The sequence below is a fragment of the Mus caroli genome, chromosome 6 (genome assembly GCF_900094665.2).
Source record: "Mus caroli chromosome 6, CAROLI_EIJ_v1.1, whole genome shotgun sequence".
Lineage (NCBI taxonomy): Eukaryota > Metazoa > Chordata > Mammalia > Rodentia > Muridae > Mus > Mus caroli.
The window spans coordinates 52400403-52418005 of record NC_034575.1 but is presented as its reverse complement, the minus strand read 5'-3'; the positions used below and the strand labels follow the sequence as shown (position 1 = coordinate 52418005).

The following is a 17603-nucleotide window of genomic DNA, read 5'->3' as shown; positions in this document are numbered from 1 at the left end:
ACTCAATATCTCCAGAGCTGACATACCTTGGTTTTCAGTTCTCCTATTAGCTAAAATCTTCAGGGCTAAGAAGTAATTACCCAACTGTGTAGGAAGTCCCCAAGAAAGTGTTAGATAATAGAAGATAGAGCCTGTGCCACAGAGTTGGTCAGCAAGGCAGTTGAGCTATGGTCACTCATCCAAACACTAAGTTGCAGATGCCTTGGGTGGGTGAGAAGACCTGGACTGTGAAAGTCCCTCCAGACAGCCTCTCTGGGTCACCTCCTAGAGGTGACAGTTACAGCTTCTTCAGTACTGTTACCACTGGAAGCCAGTAAGTCTCCACATGGCAGAGGCTTGAAAACTTCAACAAAGGTCACTATGGCCTCTTTGCACTTTAGACTCATGGAACGATTAATCATAATACTTCCTACAGGACTAGCTACAATGGCTCCCTAGGACCGGAGTCTGACACACAATTTTACTGCTATATGTTGTCTAATAGTCAGACTCTGTTTAAATTAGTTGCTAAGCTTTGTCAAACAATACATACTTTGAGTTAAATTAATGTTTTTAAGGGTTGAGAGGTGGAGAATGAAACAGCTTAAGAAAAGTCAGGTTGTCCTGATCCCTCCCCACCCCCTACTCCTTCCACACACCCCCAACACCTCCTTCCCTTGGGAGCCACATTTGTCTTCTCTCTCCTCTTGGTAAAGTGCTCTACAGCACCAGAAGGACCCTCCTTCCCTGTTGAGGAAGGTTTCTGATATGTAAAACAACAACAACAAACCCAAAAAAAAACAACCAACCAACCAACCTGGAGGAAAGGCCTTGTGTAATGTTCCACAAGATCAAAAGTCACACTGTAAAGACCCTCTGCTCTATACCAGGAAGGATGTGATTGCAGCCTTTTGACTTTGAAAACCCTGAGCTTATGCTTGGTCAGCTGGTTACAGCACTCACTAAGCTCTCAACTGGATTAATAAAGTATGGTGCTGTGTAACTTTCTCACATGGATTATTTCAGGTTCTATGCCATCTTCTGCTAGGCAGAGGCTTTTTCTCTAGCAGCTATGAGAAAAGGAGAAAGGCAGAACACCAACACTCTTTACTTGGGGGAAGTATTCCCAGGCATGGCTACCTGTGCCCAAGGGAGGCCTAGTTATGGCCCAAGTGAGCAGATGATGCCCAGATGCTAAATGCCCAAGCCTGATCAAGGAGCTGCTGGTGGTACAGGATCTATGCTATAAAGAAAAAAATCTGTTGGAAACACTTGCCATCCCTGTTGACTTCCTTATTCACAGTTGTCAAGAGAAAGAGGCAAACCCTTAGAACAACTCACATGGCTGCTTGTTAATTTCCAGAAACATTATAAGTATCAGTATCAGTACAGTCAGAATTTTAAAGTCATGAAGAGTGTGATGATGATGTAATCCTTAGCTGCATGTACTGGAGGACATGATCACTACAAGCAAGCCAAGGAGATGAGCTTAAGAAATGCTCAGTGAATTTTACAGAAATCCCCTCTCCAGCACCATGCTATGCCTGGCATGTGAAATGCCTCTTAGCTACAAGAGTACAACTTATTCCCAGAGACTTTCTGGAGTCTCTCTGTGAACCAAGACTTGCACAAGGCTACTCTCTAAGTGACAGTTTGCCTCCCACCCTTCTCTCCAGGTGTGATCTGATAGATGTATGTTCTCTAGAGTTCTGTGAGGAGCCTGGGGAGGTGTGAGGATGCCCCTGGTGTGATCTGATAGATGTTGTATGTTCTCTAGGGTTCTGTGAGGAGCCTGGGGAGGTGTGAGGATGTTCCTGGTGTGATCTGATAGATGTTATATGGTCTCTCCAGTTCTGTAAGAAGCCTGGGGAGGTGTGAGGATGCCCCTGGTATGATCTGATAGATGTTGTATGTTCTCTCGAGCTCTGTGAGGAGCCTGGGGAGGTGCGAGCATGCAGGGTGACTGTCTTGAAAGCTAAGGCACAGTAGACACAGATGTGGGAAGATTTTTAGGTAGCAGAAACTGTCATAAATCTCAGTCCGCTGACTCTGATTCCTCAAGACAATCAGCTCCAACATCATCTTAAAAACTGGCTAAAAAGCTGCTCAAGGCCGATGCTGGAACTTTCCAAGATCAAGCAAAAATTGTAACCTACCAAAAATACCACAGTCTCTGTATGGAGAGGGCCCGCACACAGCACCTGGAGCCACAGCAGTCTTCATAGGAACGGCATCTGCAGGAGAGAAGACACAATTTTGGGATAAAGCGGGTAGATTTTCTCATCACGGTGTTCCATCCAGAATCATTATAAGCATAAACATTCTTAGAAAAATCAAAATGGATTCCTTTTGGAGAGGCTCCAGGACCTGGAAAAGCATCAAATCTACCAGATCTGTGCTCCAAGGAAGCTCTTCAACAGACGGGTAATAGCTGACTTTAACCCAGGAACATGGGAAAGGTGGGCCTGCCTCGATATGCCTCACAAGTTATGCACAAGTCACAGGTTACAGAGTGGAGTTAACTGAGTAGGTCTGGGCACTTACTAGCTATGTGATTTCTGTTATTAAACCCTATCAGCCTCAGCTTCTTTAATAGCAAAATAGAACGATGGGAACCCTTCAAGTGAATTTAGAGTCTCATCTTTACATAAAGACTATGTCTGCTCAGGCTCCCTCATCCCACAGATCTCTATATACTCAAGGCCTCTGGTAGGACCCAGACTCAGGAGACATGCTCAGGGGCTGTCCTAACTCAGAAGAACCACTTAAGAAAGTCCCTGACTGGAGGTGAGACCAATTGTAAGCCGGCAATGACTCATTAAGCTTCGTCAGGATTTCATCTCCTCCTCGACCAAGTCAGCACTCCGGGGTAACTAATGTTTCAAAGAATATCTTCTTTTATAAGCTTATATGTATGGGAGGAGAGAGGAATGCTTAAGGGAGATATTGTACTCCTACTGTTAGGGTGGGTAGAAATTAGACAATTATAAACTAAAGAGAAAGGTCTGGTTCCTACAATGGTTTGCAAAAATGAACATTCTTAGCAACTATGTTAGATTCATAATATGAATGTCTACATGCCTCTCCCACCAGTGCAGAGGGTCCTATGAACAAAATGAGATGTCTACTTCACAAGACTATACAATTAAGATTGTATGTGATATAAGACCTTGCCAGAGCAGACTGGATATTCTCCTACTGAGTTTGAAGAAGAGTCACAAATATGGGAAAGCCATGTGGGGTGAAGGTAAGCTCTAGACTCTGTAAGAAAATCTCAGATAGATTGCAGCCCAAAACCATAAGGACCTGAAATCTGCTCATGCCCAAATAGAACCAGAAGGACTCCATGTGCTAAATGAGAGTTCAACTGAACCAGTCTCTTGACTTCAGCCTTGTGAGACCATGAGCAGAGAAACTACTTTTGCTGGGCTCACACTTAGCATATATAGAGACTGAGGCAATGCAAGCATGGTGTTTTAACTAGAAAAAGCTTGTAGCAGTTTGTTACAAAACAGCAAAATAAATAAGTGCAAGATTTATAGGAGATAAGCATTTCTTATAGACATCTATTTAAGTGGTTTGCCAATGTCTAGTATCCATATGTCAGGTGCAAACAACAAAAGAATAAGACTTAAGGGCTACTGTAGCAGCTCTTTGCTCTGGTTACTGTCTGCTGGTAGCAAGAGTGAACTTGGCTAGCGTGATGCCTGATCTTCATTGCTAACCTGATGGGACTTGAAGGCAAACATTGGAGTTTGCCTGTTTTTTGAGGACATTTCCAGAAAGGTTTAACGGAAGCAGGGTGACCCACCCTCATCACTTCATGTGATGGTTTGTATATGCTTGGCCCTGGGAGTGGCACTATTTGGAGGTGGGCCTTGTTGGAGTAGGTTTGTCACTGTGGGCGTCGGCTTTAAGAGCCTATTCCTCGATGCCTGGAAGCTAATATTCTACTAGCAGCTTTCAGATAAAGATGCAGAACTTTGAGCTTCTCCTGCATCATGCCTGCTGGGATGCCACCGTGGTCCCACCTTGATGAGAATGGACTGAACCTCTGAACCTGTAAGCCAGCCCCAATTAAATGTTGTCTTTTATAAGACTTGCATTGGTCATGGTGTCTGTTCACAGCAGTAAAACCCTAACTAAGACACTTCATGGGCTTGAACCCAGAAAGCCAAAGTGAGTGTAGCACCCATACCCACTGCCCTCTGCTTCCTGATGCAGGTGAAATGTGACCAGCTGCCTGTTGTTCCTACTGACTCAGCTCCACCCACGCTCACTGCTATGACTTCACACTATGATGGACTACAGTAAGGCAAAATAAACCCTTCCTTGTTTTGTTTTATTTGTTTGTTTGTTTGTTTGTTTTTTCACAACAAGAAAAGTAAGCCAGAAGGTCAGTAGGTTTCTGGAACATTACCACTTGAACCAAACATTAATGATGGGACACATTCTTTGTTCTAAATATCTCTCTTTGTTCTCAACACTTCTGCTAGGAAACTGAAAGGATACCAGGAAGGTAGCATTGTAAACTGTATGCAAATGGCAGGAGGCCCCTGAGCTGAGTCCATAAACAGGAGTCTGCAATTCCATGGATACCAGCTACAGGGGTTCTCAGTTCAACTTGGAATTTTGCATTGGCAAGAAAGAGTCCCAGAAAGGACTGCAGTATTTGCATTAAGAGCTTGCTATACTTAGCAAGTACCCATCATTAAAGGACTGAAGTAATATGATGACTGACAGGTTATACAAGATATAGCATGGTGTTGGTTTGGCAATGCACTCACAGTATTTTCCAGCTGCTGCTGTATATAGAGGTGATTATAACTGATACTATCAAGGTGAACATGGATTTGAAAATGTCAGATGGCGTCTTTTATGAAATGTTTTCTGGGACATATTCTTGCCATATATACATATGTGTACAATAGGCTATATCATAAAGCATATTCTTCAGAGCTACTGTTGGGAAAGTCCCAAACAAACAAACAAAACCTGGGTGTCTTAGTCAGGGTTTTTATTCCTGCACAAACATCATGACCAAGAAGCAAGTTGGGGAGGAAAGGGTTTATTCGGCTTACACTTCCATGCTGCTGTTAATCACCAAAGGATGTCAGGACTGGAACTCAAGCAGGTCAGAAAGCAGGAGCTGATGCAGAAGCCATGGAGGGATGTTCTTTACTGGCTTGCTTTCCCTGGCTTGCTCAGTCTGCTTTCTTATAGAACCAAGACTACCAGCCCAGAGATGGCACCACCCACAAGGGGACCTCCCAGCCTTGATCACTAATTGAGAAAATGCCTTACAGCTGGATCTTGTGGAGGCATTTCCCCAACTGAAGCTCCTTTCTCTGTGGTAATTCCAGCTGTGTCAAGTTGACACAAAACTAGCCAGTACACTGGGTATGCTAAAAGTTCTATTGTATCCAAAATTGTTATACCCCTGGGTAGTTCTGGGAGGCCCCAAGTCTAATTCCTCTTGGATTCCTCTTGGTTCTGGGGTTACTTTCTACTGTTAGCAGTCCGAAGTGGGACCAACCTTCTGGCCCCCCCACATCTGGGGTAAAACAAGGTTTGGCCAAATGGCCACTATCATTTTTGCTTCCAATTCTACCATTTGATGTTTGGCAACGATCAACTTTACAAGGCATAATTCCCATAAAGATACTGATACATGGGAGCACTCTGTTCACCTGCTACAGATGAGCACTGTCTTCTGACAGCACAGGGGCTGTGGAGGAGCCAGGTGGAGCTCTTCTGAGCAGTATACTGCTCTCCTGCGCTTATGCCACATTTGCAAAATGGATTCCTCTGTCTCCCTCTCTGGGCTTAACCTCAGCTATAACAAGAACAATTCTTCTCTCTCATCAATCAGAAAATCTGTTATGTGGCAAACGATAAACGAGAAGGAAAAGCTCAGTCAGTTGTCACCGTGCTGATGGCTGTCCATTCCATCTGTAACTTTACATAATGGATGTGAGGGGCTACCATGGTGCATTTAATGATCAGATTGTCTTCCCGGTTCCATATTTGCTAAAATGTTTCACCTTTACTGTTTCCCTTATAAGAAACAGCCTAAGTCCTGACATCCTACAGAGGAAGCAAGAAGACAGTCTATCTTATATACAGATTGAGAACTCCTGGCCTAGACTTTTGAGTGTGTATGTATTTAATATTTAAGTATATGGGAAATTATTACCTGTGTTTGTTAATATATCACATGTAACACATAATATATCCCAGAATATCATGAGCATGGTGGGTTATGAGTTCTTAGCTCAGATTCTTCCTTTTAGAAAGATGCAACATCCAAGCCCAAGTCCAGTTTTCAGGAACCAGTTTGGAAATATCTGCTGCAAATATACATTGTCAAACCACTGTCTACATTCTTCTTTTAAAACTTTTACAAAGCATTCATTATGGCCCGTTTAGCTAGACATCCATTCACTATTCAGCATCCCTAAGGCTCCTCTGCCCTCTGGTCTGACTCTCAGCATCAGATGCTGGCAGACGCTAGCCACTCAAAAGAACAGAGTCACCAGGGGGTTAAAACTCTTGTCCTTTTGCCTTCACCACTTTCTGCCAATAAAGCTGATGGTGTACTGCAGATCACCCCACTGCCATTTCTAATAGAGGCAATTATAATCAAAATGTTAATTACAACTTTGTGCTCAACTAAAAGTAGAAAACATAACGAGGTGATATATAGTATACTAAATAAGCCCATTATCTAACACACTCAAAGTGTACAATGCCCGGAAAAAGCATTTATGTTTCAAAGGAAGTCATTAGTACTAAACTGGGTATAAAAAAGATGGTGACGACAGAATGGATTTTCTGTCTCGTTCTACTGTGCACCAAATATATAAATTCTCAGGCTGAAAGGAGAAAAGAACATCGTTCTTATCCAAACTCACCTGTCAGTTCTTATAATTATATGGGCCTGGAACTTCTTTCTGCTTGGCAGAAATGGACAACTGAAATTGTTTTCTGTTAGCCAAGTGCTTCTCACTGCACTCTGGGATCCAAATGTAGACTTGATCCAAATGTAGACTTGTACTAAGATCATAGAATCGGACACATCACCCTGAGCAGGTATTAATTTGAAATTCGGTATATTACAAAGATGACATCAGAGTGTCTATCTCACTCTCTTTGTATGCATGATAAGTGATATAGTCCTTAAGGTGCCAGCTGTGAAAGGAAGGGGAAGGTCGGGTGCTTTGGGGCCATGAGTTTGCAATGTGTGCAAGCAGCAGTTTAATAATGCAAAGAATGAGATGGTCTCTCTACCGAGGTTTAAAGTTGAGAACTAAGCATGTGTCATTATTAGCACTGTCCAGGAATGAAGAGGGTCTGGCCTTTAGTCACATTTATTGTACAAATATCAAGAAAAGACTATGAAGGGCATATTAGGTCAGGGAATGTTCAATGTCAATAAAAATAAAAATAAAAATATTTCTATTTTGAAAATAGCTAAATATTGACAAATAAAGATTCCCTTTTAGGCTTGGTGTGACAGCTCAGCCTTTATTGCCAGCACTCAGGAGGTAGAAGCAGGATGATATCTGTGGTTTTTTTTTTTTTTTTTAACAAAGCCTGATCTGCATAGTGAGTTCTAGACTATAGAGGGAGACCATCTCAGAAAAAAAACAAAACTCCCTTTCCTTTCAGTTACTATGATGAACTGGATATTCTTGTTCCCTCCCCTGCCTGTTCCACAAAAATCCATATTAAAAAATGCTAATCTTGAATGGGATGTTATTTGAAGGCAAGCCTTGACAAGTTATCATGTCATAAAGGTGAAGCCCTGGGGGTGGAGGTTGGAGTGTGCGATTAGTGTCTTTATAAGGCGAGGCAGGACACAGTCTGTTTTTTTTTTCCCCTGTGTTCTCTACAGGGAAAGGAGGGTGGCTGTCTACAAACCACACTGGGTCACCTGGCACCATCATGGTCTTCTAGCCTCAGGAATAATAGAGATATAAATGTTTGCTGTTTTAAGCAAACTCTTGAAGTTGTCATAGTAACCCAATATCATGCAGATGTTAAGTAGGTATCAGTTAAAATGGTAAGCAAGAAATTAACTCGTGGTAAAGCAACTGTAATATGAGTTCAGCGTGCGAGGTATAGAGATAAGAGATCTTGATAGCTATAAACTGCTACCATCATAGGGTGGTGTAAGATGACAGGGTATGGCTAATAATTATTTTATAATTTTATCCTTTAAGTGCTATTTGACTTAATATCTAATTCTCAGCTAAGGACAGGGGCTTGTCTATAGTGCCAACTACTTAGGAGCCCAAGGCAGAAGAATGATTTGGGCCCAGGAGTTCCAGTTCAGTCTTGGCAACACAGTGAGACGCTAACTTACTGAAAAAGAAAATGCAATCTTTTCCCTGCTTACAGCACTAAGATTCCGGAAATTATTCTCTTCATTTCTATGTTTGCCAAAATCGGAGGGTTGGGGTTTTTTGTTATTTCTCTTCGTTTGGCTTTTGTTTTCTTTTCTTTTTGTTTATCTGTTTTACTTGTTTCTATCCAATACCAAATATTTTAATTTGATGTCTGGACCTGTTTGGACAATGCTACCAACTATAATTTTTCCTCTTCCTGGGAGACTATGCACAAGTTGGGCACTATCTTGACTTTCCATTACCCAAAGAATCCCAATTCTTGCCCATTTCCACACTTCTTGCTATTATTTTTTACCAACTGCAACACAAGGAAATGGTGAAAAACCTCCATCAACTTCTCAATGCAAACACCACAACTCTCATCTTAAAGGGAATATGAGATAGTTTATTCTGGAGCCATTCTGACTGACCATGGCCTGGGAACAGAGATTTTAAACTACCCTAAATACAATATACCAACATGGAAGCAATTTCATGAAGTTGTATAGTTTTACAGAATAAAGTTATAAATCCTGACAATAATTTAAAAATAATTTAAATAATACATTGGTGAGCACATCAGAGAAGTGATTGTGACAAGACTGGGGGAAGCTTTCTGTGGGCCTGAGATGCTTGCTATTTTATAACATTCTTAGCTTCGAGGCTGGTGGAAACTCGTAGTCTGTTAATAGATTGGAAAAGGTGCTCATCCATTAGTCACAGGATACAGTATTAGTTCTGATACAGAGGTGGGAAAGAAGGTCACTAGGCTCTGGGCCTGTCACATTCCAATCTCTCCACAGCCACAGCGTTATCGTTTTAATCAGTCAACACCACAGACACAGCTTCTCTTCAGGAAAGCTCATTCACAAACGTAGACATTCAGGTTCATCTCAGTAAGGTCTGCCTTCCCATCCTGTACTGGCCCAGTGAAGCCTGAGGATGTAAATACTTTACATGGACCTCAGACAATGTCAACTTACAAAATCTAGCCTTTATTTTACCCTATTTTTGGATCCGCATTCTGTAACTCAAGGAGTTTATTTCTTCAGATTTTGATGTTTAATTGATGACTGTGAGATATGTTCACTGGGACCCCAAAATTCAAATTACTGCATAACTGGTTTTCTTCCTCCTTCCTACTGTGACTCAATGGCAGCTTCTTTAGCACCATGGCAATGTCCAGTGATTCCACAGTCAGACCTGGTTCTGAAAACACAGCAAATCTTCCTGAGATCTCAAGCTGGAATCCAAAAACTGAACCTTCTAGTCTAGGAGAGTGTCTGGCAAAGCAAAGGAAACTACTAGAGGGTACAGAGTGACTCTGGTGCTAGGTTAGCTGATAATGCATCTCAAAGGGGAAGAGACAGGAGCTCTGACTGCAGAAGACATGGTAAGCAGACAGGAAGAAAGGCTCACAACTAGATGTAGATCAGGTTTCACACTTTGATAAAATAAACAGGAAGACAAACTTCATTAGCATATGAACTGCATTTTAAAATCTGGAAATCAGGAAAGGGAGGAAGAGAAAACAGTGAGTTCCTCTACCTACAATTTGTAAATGATTTTCACAGTATGACTTACATATTGTCACTCAAATCAATAATAAAATCATCATTTATTGACTGATGCAGTCAAAGGTGGATTCTACTATAGACTGAGATTTTACTAACCACAATATTTCAGGTGGGGTTACTAGCACACCAATTACAAACCCACCTAACTAGCCTAACAGCGATATCAACTTTGACACTACCAAATATCATCATGTCATGTCACGGACATCCTGGTCTCAGTCCCACTGAAGAAAACAAGATAGCAGGGCATTAGAGGAAGGGTTCCAAATATCACAAGCATTTGTCTAATAATCTATTGAAGGATCACAGAGGTTCCTGGCATTCTAGTGACTGTGACAATCTTTTGCATATCCCCTCCACAATTCTCAGTTGTGTAAGCTGCTTGCCTCCTGAGCATACAGGTGTCTAGGGTATTAATGCTTCTTCCCTCCAGAGCAAAGCCATCTGTGACCAATGTGGCATTTCTCCCTCACATCTTTTAAACACTGTTACTTTGGAGAGGCACACCAATGTATTAGACACCCACACCCTTTCCAAAGTCTACCATTCATCTCCAAATTGGTCTTCCTATAGCAACCTCTTTCATGTATGATGCAATGTATATACAGTCTCCTTGTAGCACAGTCTGAAGGACGGCATCTCAAGCCTTTCTTTTAGGGTGCTTTCATACCCTAGAAAAGTTGTTTTTGCATAACCCTTTATTTGTAGGTATAACTCACACAGGGAAGAGGTGGTCTGATGGGTTTCCTACTACTTCCAGTGGTATAGTTTTATGGGAGGAGTGAAGATAACAGTGGTTCTCAGCACAAGCACCTTTTGTTTAGGAGTTATTCCTCAGGCAACCCTAGCATGTCAGAACTGAGAATGGATGACCTAAACTGAGAGCTTTTTTAGCTGTTTTTATTTTCTACACCTTGCTGGTATGTATATGTGTGTGGGGGGGGGTGGGGGAGAGGAAGTCAAGGAAGATGGGAAAAGCTGTTTTTCTTTCCTAATCATTTTAGAAAAATTATTAAGGTATAATTGACATACAAAGAGCTGCATATTTGGTTTATATAATTTGATGAGCTCGGAGATGAGTAGGGATGCATGACATTCTGGTCATCTTCATACTGTACATCTATACTTAACATCATATATTTTAAATATAGTTTTCATCTCCTCAGACACAAGGCATCAGAGCGTTTTATCTAACTTGTTATCAAGTCAAAAGTGTCACAGGTTGAGGGTAAATTTCTCATTGTTTTTCTATCAGCATTACTCGATTGAAGGTCAGAACCTTCCTTCCTGGTCTGTTGTGGTTACCCTAAATGGAGTGTGCTTATCTGTTGAGACATAGAGTCATACCATGATGGTCATTTAACTTCCATCTAGTCAACATATTGAAGGTCAAAGCCAAACAGGGTGGCTCCAAGGAAGAAGGACTACTGGCCAGTCCTTTCTTTAGAGATCTCTTCATCATCAGAAGACAACTTCTCAAACTTGCACAAACCAACACTGCTTGCATTTTACGTGGTTTGTGGCATTTACTTGAAGAAATTATACTTTTATTTACACCCAAGGGGAAAGTATCATAAATATTATAAATCCTATAATTAGCTATGCTGATGGATTGATTAGAAAGTATTCATTTTCTCATAATTGGTAACTCTTGAATAACTCAGCGGCAGTAAGGTAGAGGTGATCTGACTTCATGTGTCTTCACACTCCTGCTGAGTTTCCTTAGCTCTAAAGAGCTTGTGAAAGTCTACACTATGTTCCCAGGCGCCAGCTTTTTCTTCTTTTCTCATTTTAGTAAATTGCTGCTCATTTAAAATCAGTTTGATTCAGGTCTGTCTTGGGAAACAGTCTTTCCAGTTTCTGATTCAATAAGATTCAGATTAAGATATAGTAAGATTAAGAAACACATACCCTGCCAGAACATCAGGGTAATATGGGAAATGAAAAAACAGAAATCCTCCCAGAACCTTGCAATATTTTTAATTTGACAGAAAATTCATACCCATTTAAATCACACAGCACAAAAAACTACAAATGGAGTAACATGAATTTGGCAATGAGGTATGTAAGGGCAGCCAAGTCTATCACCCTGATCTGGGAGTCAGAGTTCAGGCTGATGACTAGGCTATTTCCTCAGCTTAGTCCTTCCCTGCACTGCTGTCTCTATGCAAGCTGTTTAAGAAAACAGCACAGGTTGGGTAATTTATAAGTGTTATTTCTCCACAGCAGACTCCCTAAGCCTCTCCTGACAGGCAATCAAATGCTACACTAAGCTACCTGATCAACCACAGAGAACAGGGTTTTAGAAAACAAGGGGTAGAGGGAGGGGGGACCACACTGGAACAAGAGCTTTGCTCCACATCCTTCACCTCCTTGCACACCTCCAGGGTGGGAGAGACCCTGTTTTAGTTACTCTCATGGGACTGTGATAAAATACCATGACCAAAGGCAACTTAAAGAAGAAAGGGTTTATGTGGCTTAGTGTTCATCATGGTGGGGAAGGTATGGCAGCAGGCAGGGAAAGCATGGAGAAAGAGGCAGAAGCTGGGTGATCATACTTCCATACACTTATAGGAAGCAGAAAGAAAAGGGAGTAGGGCAAGGCCATAAACCCCCAAGCTCAGTTCCAATGACAGACTTCCTCCACTAAATTTACACCTCCTAAGGTTCCATAACCTGCACATACAGGCCGCCACCTAGGACCAAGAGTTAAATATATGAGCCGATATGTCTTGTTCAGATGACCACAGACCCATATGTATCAGGGCCAGAGTCACAATGGAGCCATGACGGGTACTCTGTCTGGCTCTCACACTGGTACCTTCTACTCGAGAGGGCAAGTAAAGTGACTCTATTGGGTACTGGCTCAAAGAAGCTTGTTTCTGGGCTCTCTGTTAGCTGTGTTGTAGCGTTTTAACTGAAACATTCCCTGTTATAGGGATAACAGAGGGTCAAAAGACTCAAGAAGTAAACAAAACTTTCAAGTCTCTGATATCTGAAGCCTACAATATTCTCAAGGTATCAGTAAGCAATTGCTAAGGAAAAAGCGCTTCTACTGGCAAAGTGGGCATGAAGCCACTTAGGGAGCCCCAGAGATACAATGAGTCATCCCCCATGCTGGGGTGAGCTTTTCAAGGACACCAATCCCTTAAAGTGACTTGTACTCCTGTACATAGCCCAAAGATTTATGGGCTCACTAAGCTACATTTGAATAAAACAGTTTCTATGGCTGGCTATTAGCTAGCATCCTATCTGGGATGAGTTCATGTTTATCTAGGGAAAGCTATTCAATGCAATGTGACACTCGGGGGTGATAATTTACGCATTTCAGCATTGTTCATAATTCTCACAAATTCACAATTGTGAAATTCACAATTTCAGCATTATTCATAACACAGGACAACTAATTTCTTGAAAAGCAGCTTCACTGTTTCACTGTTTAACGGTGGGACCTGGGATTTGGAGCTCATTAATGGCCTGGATAAAACTGACAGACAAGAGCAGTACTGGGAAGAATGGGTTTTGTAGGGTGCTAGACAAGCCAGAGACAAGACTATCTGTCCAGCCTATATTCCTTTGCATGCTTTTCCTCCTGGGTATGGCTTCCCTTCTATTATTAAGTTTTCAAAGAGGCATCATCATGTTCTTTCGTTTAAATACATTTACATCTGAATCCTTCTGTTTCTGCCCCATCAGTATGGCAACCAAAGATGTGACTGAAACATTAAAAAACCCTCTGAAATGCTTCAGGTCCAAGGTAATGGCTGAGCATTCAGTGGTCTGTTACTGCACTGATCTTAAAGTTTACTCAGCATTCCAAGAGAAGAGAGGAAAGCCAAGCACCAAGACCAGTCTGGGTTAAAACCTTTTCCACTTACAGGACAATGGGGTACTTACTATTTTAAATCATTTGTGTTCAGTCAAAAAGACTCAATCACTAGCTAGGCAGGGGACAATCTTGTAAGAGAACACCTAAAAGGCTTCTTCAGTGAGCAGTACATGAACTTGATCATTCCCTGGACCAGGGAGACTGGCATAAATCATGTGAGTAATCCATTAATTTAGCTCAAGAGACCCCAGAGAATTCATCAATTTCAATAGTAATTACATCAGCCTTTCTATACTTTCTTCCATGGCCATAAAGACTTCCTTAGACAATGGAATACTTTGAAAGCGCTCTCATCCTCAGAAATTTCTCTCACTCTTTTTAAATTATCACTTTTCCCCAGTTGCAGAGATGTGACATTATACAGATATCTCTTACATTCTAAGAGACTAGAACTTTTTCTGGAGCTCATAGAGAAATTAATAATACATCTCGGAGTCACAATTTAAGACCAATCTAATATGTACTCAAACTAATTTGCCTTTAGGAACAATGTAAGGACCAATCTTACTTGCTTTGGAGTGCCCATGACATCAGCTTTTACAACCTAAGCCTAAGGCATAACTACAACCTTAATTATGTATTCCTCCATGACCTTAACTCATTAGAACATATTTATATCACTTGCTGAAAGCAGCCAATACAGAAGTTGAATGTTACGTCCTCAAATCAACCATAAAAGCGGAAAGCATTCATTTAAGGTTATTTGTTGATAAAACAATCACTTTTGTTATTTGGATGAGTTGGGATCCATTGGAGTCAGTGGTTTAATCCCTTTTAAAACCTTTATTAAAGATTTCTGTAAAGTAACTCATTCCTTCTCACTGTGATACTTTCTGCGCTGTTTAATAAACACAGACTGAAGCCCTTTGCTAGGGACAAACATATACAGACAAAAGGCACATAGGCAAGCACAGATTTATATTCATACAACAGACAAAGGATGGAAAACACAAGGAACATGTAGATAACTCAAATAAGAACTTGCTCTTGTTAAGTGACTCTAAGCCAAGTGTTTTGATTTCATTCCTTAATGTAACACTGATACATAATTGGTAACACAGTTAAACATTAACAGATATAATTCAAGAACTCAGCTTCTCATTTTGAAATAATTCTTTTCTAAAAATTTTAAGTTTTATTTATGTGTACTGTAGTTATATCATTTCCTCACTCCTCCCTTCAACTCCTTCCATGCTGTATCATATTCCCTCCTAAATTCATGTCCTCTTTTAACAACTGTTGTTGCGTGTGTGTGTGTGTGTGTGTGTGTGTGAACAACTATATAAATACAACCAGCTGAGTTCATTTAGTACTGCTTCTCTGTATGCATTTTTAGAGATAACGACTTGGCTTTAGATAACAAATTGGAGGGCCAAGACTATTGGCATTATCAGCAAAGGCTAACTCTCCCTCTCTTGGTAGTCATTAATTGCCTGTAGGTTTTCATCTAGAATGGAGTCTTGGGAGGTTTTCTCTATCCACATCAGTATGTCAACTAGTGCTGTCATTATGAAGGTCTTCTTTAGACAACCATGTCGTTGAGATTGTTTTCTATACAGCCAGCCTGTGTCATACATAAAAGACAATTTTCCAAGAGATGCTCTAGTACTCTGGCACTATTTTTCTGCTCCTTCTTCCTCCTCATTCCTTGAACCTTAAGAGTAGGGGCTGTGTCAAAGATGTAACAATTGAGGTTGAGCATGCCAACCAACTTATTTCTGCATTTTGACTAATTGCAGATTTTTTTTAATGATCCCTATCCATCTGGGGGAAAAAGCTTCTTTGATGAGGGGTGAGATCTATACTATTTTTAGGTCTAAGGATAAGTATTTAGACAGTAGATAGAATTTATACTAGTTAGGCAGAGGCAGTAGTGGGTTTTCCTCTACGTTCCATGGCCCCACCAGCCATAGGTACTTGGCTAGCTTAACAGTAGCAAGGCATGAGCTCCTCATAGAGTAGACATTAAGTCTAACCACTGGTTACCACCAGTATATGCATGCCACTATGTACCTTTAGGGATGTGATACCATGATGGTCACTGATGTGGTTCTGGGCTTCACAGTGGGGTAGGACTATTACTTTCCTCCCTTGGGAGGCTGCATCCAGTATTATGAAGAGTAGTGTTCAGGCAGGAGACTCCCAAATACCATTCAGCTTGAAACCTCCAAGTCTTGTGTCTGAATTTCTCCAGTAACACAGTCTTACCTCCAAATCTGGGAGGCCATCAAAGTCAATATCCTATATAGCTTTCAGAGTCTCTTGGACTCCCTTGGTCATCAAGCGGAATGGGGGTCTCTCATGTATCTTACTGGAGATTTTGTTAAATTATTCTATAGCTCTTGGTGGTAAACATTATCACCCTTTGTGGCATAATTTATTTAAATAATAAATGTATGTATACAAATATACTTTTATGCAAACATGAAATGTTATGAATCTTGAATTTAAAAAATGCTCAGTTGCTCTGTGTCTCAGTCTGTCTGTCTGTCTGTCTGTCTGTCTCATTATTGTCTTTCCTCAATCCCCAGTGAAAGACCTTCCCCAGTCTTCCAATCCCTCACTCAATGGTATCTATGTCCTACTATTTGCTTCCCTAAAGCTCCCACAAATAGCTCCTTGTTACTTCCCTAATTTCTACAGCTACTAGGATTATATACTCTCATCAGAAAATTGTGACCTAGAAATCACAAATAATAGAGAACATTTGTCTTTCTGGGACTGAGTTATTACACTCGGTATATAGGTCTATCAATTTCATGATTTCATATTTCTCTGAAACAGAATAATATTCCATTGTGTGTATGTGCCATATTTTTGTTAGCCATTCATCACTGAAGGACATATAGGTTGTTTCCATTTCCTAGCTATTGTGGACAGAGCAGCATGAACATGGCTGAGTGAGAATCTCTGGAATAAGATGCTAAGTCCTTTGGGAATATGCTAAGTAGTGGTATAGCTGGGTCACAAGTAATAATATTTTTAGAACTTTTTATTTTTCTGTTTCTTTGTGTTTTGTTGTTGCTGCTGTTGTTGTTTTATTTTGTTTGTTCAGGTCTGCTCTGGCTGCCCAGGGACTTTTGTACTTCCATGTGAATTTTAGGATGATTTGTCTGTCTCCGTGAAATATTTGTTGTGTTTTACTTGGTTGTAACATTAGAGTAATATTGGATTGTAAAAGGAGCATGAAGTATCCCTTTTACTTCTATTTGTTTGAATGATTTAAGAAGTATTGGCTGGAGATTTAGGAAAGTCTGATAGAATTCTGCTATGAATTTGTTTAGACTTGGGCTTTTTTCTTTAAGTTGGAGCTCTATCACTATTTCTGTAAAAGTAACTTCTTTGCCTTATGTAATTGTTATCTCAGAGGCTTACTGCTGAATAAGTTTGCCCTCTCTAGCTCTTTCTGAACTCTGGCTGGCTTGTTCAGCTCAGCTGTTCTGGCACAAACGCCTCTCCAAGCTGACTAATTCTATCTGACTTCTCTCAGCTTCTCACTGAGCTGCTCTGCTTGGTCTCAGAGTAACTCTGGCAATCTGTTCTAATCTGGCTCCTTCTCATTCTCTGGTTCATTCTGTCTTCACCTGTGTCTAGGCTGTTCCCTCTGCAACACGTCTCTGTAAAATATCCCTGGTAAACTGCCTCTGGACTTCACAAACTTAACTGCTGAAACCTCCACTCTACTGCACTTTCTATCCAATAATCCAATCCTATAAAAGAAACCACTCCTGGAGAAAAAAACTGACCATAGTCAAAGCAGCAGGAAGG

General features: G+C 40.9%; 1 protein-coding gene across 2 annotated transcripts in view; it reads right to left on the bottom strand.

Moving 5' to 3' along the window:
* Positions 1-17603, bottom strand: part of Vopp1 (VOPP1 WW domain binding protein) — a 91074-nt gene that overhangs the window by 40658 nt on the left and 32813 nt on the right. For both annotated transcript variants that reach the window (XM_021164661.2, XM_021164660.2), the window contains exon 3: positions 2136-2213. In XM_021164661.2, coding sequence (XP_021020320.1) covers positions 2136-2213 — 78 coding nt within the window. The remainder of the gene's footprint in view (positions 1-2135; positions 2214-17603) is intronic.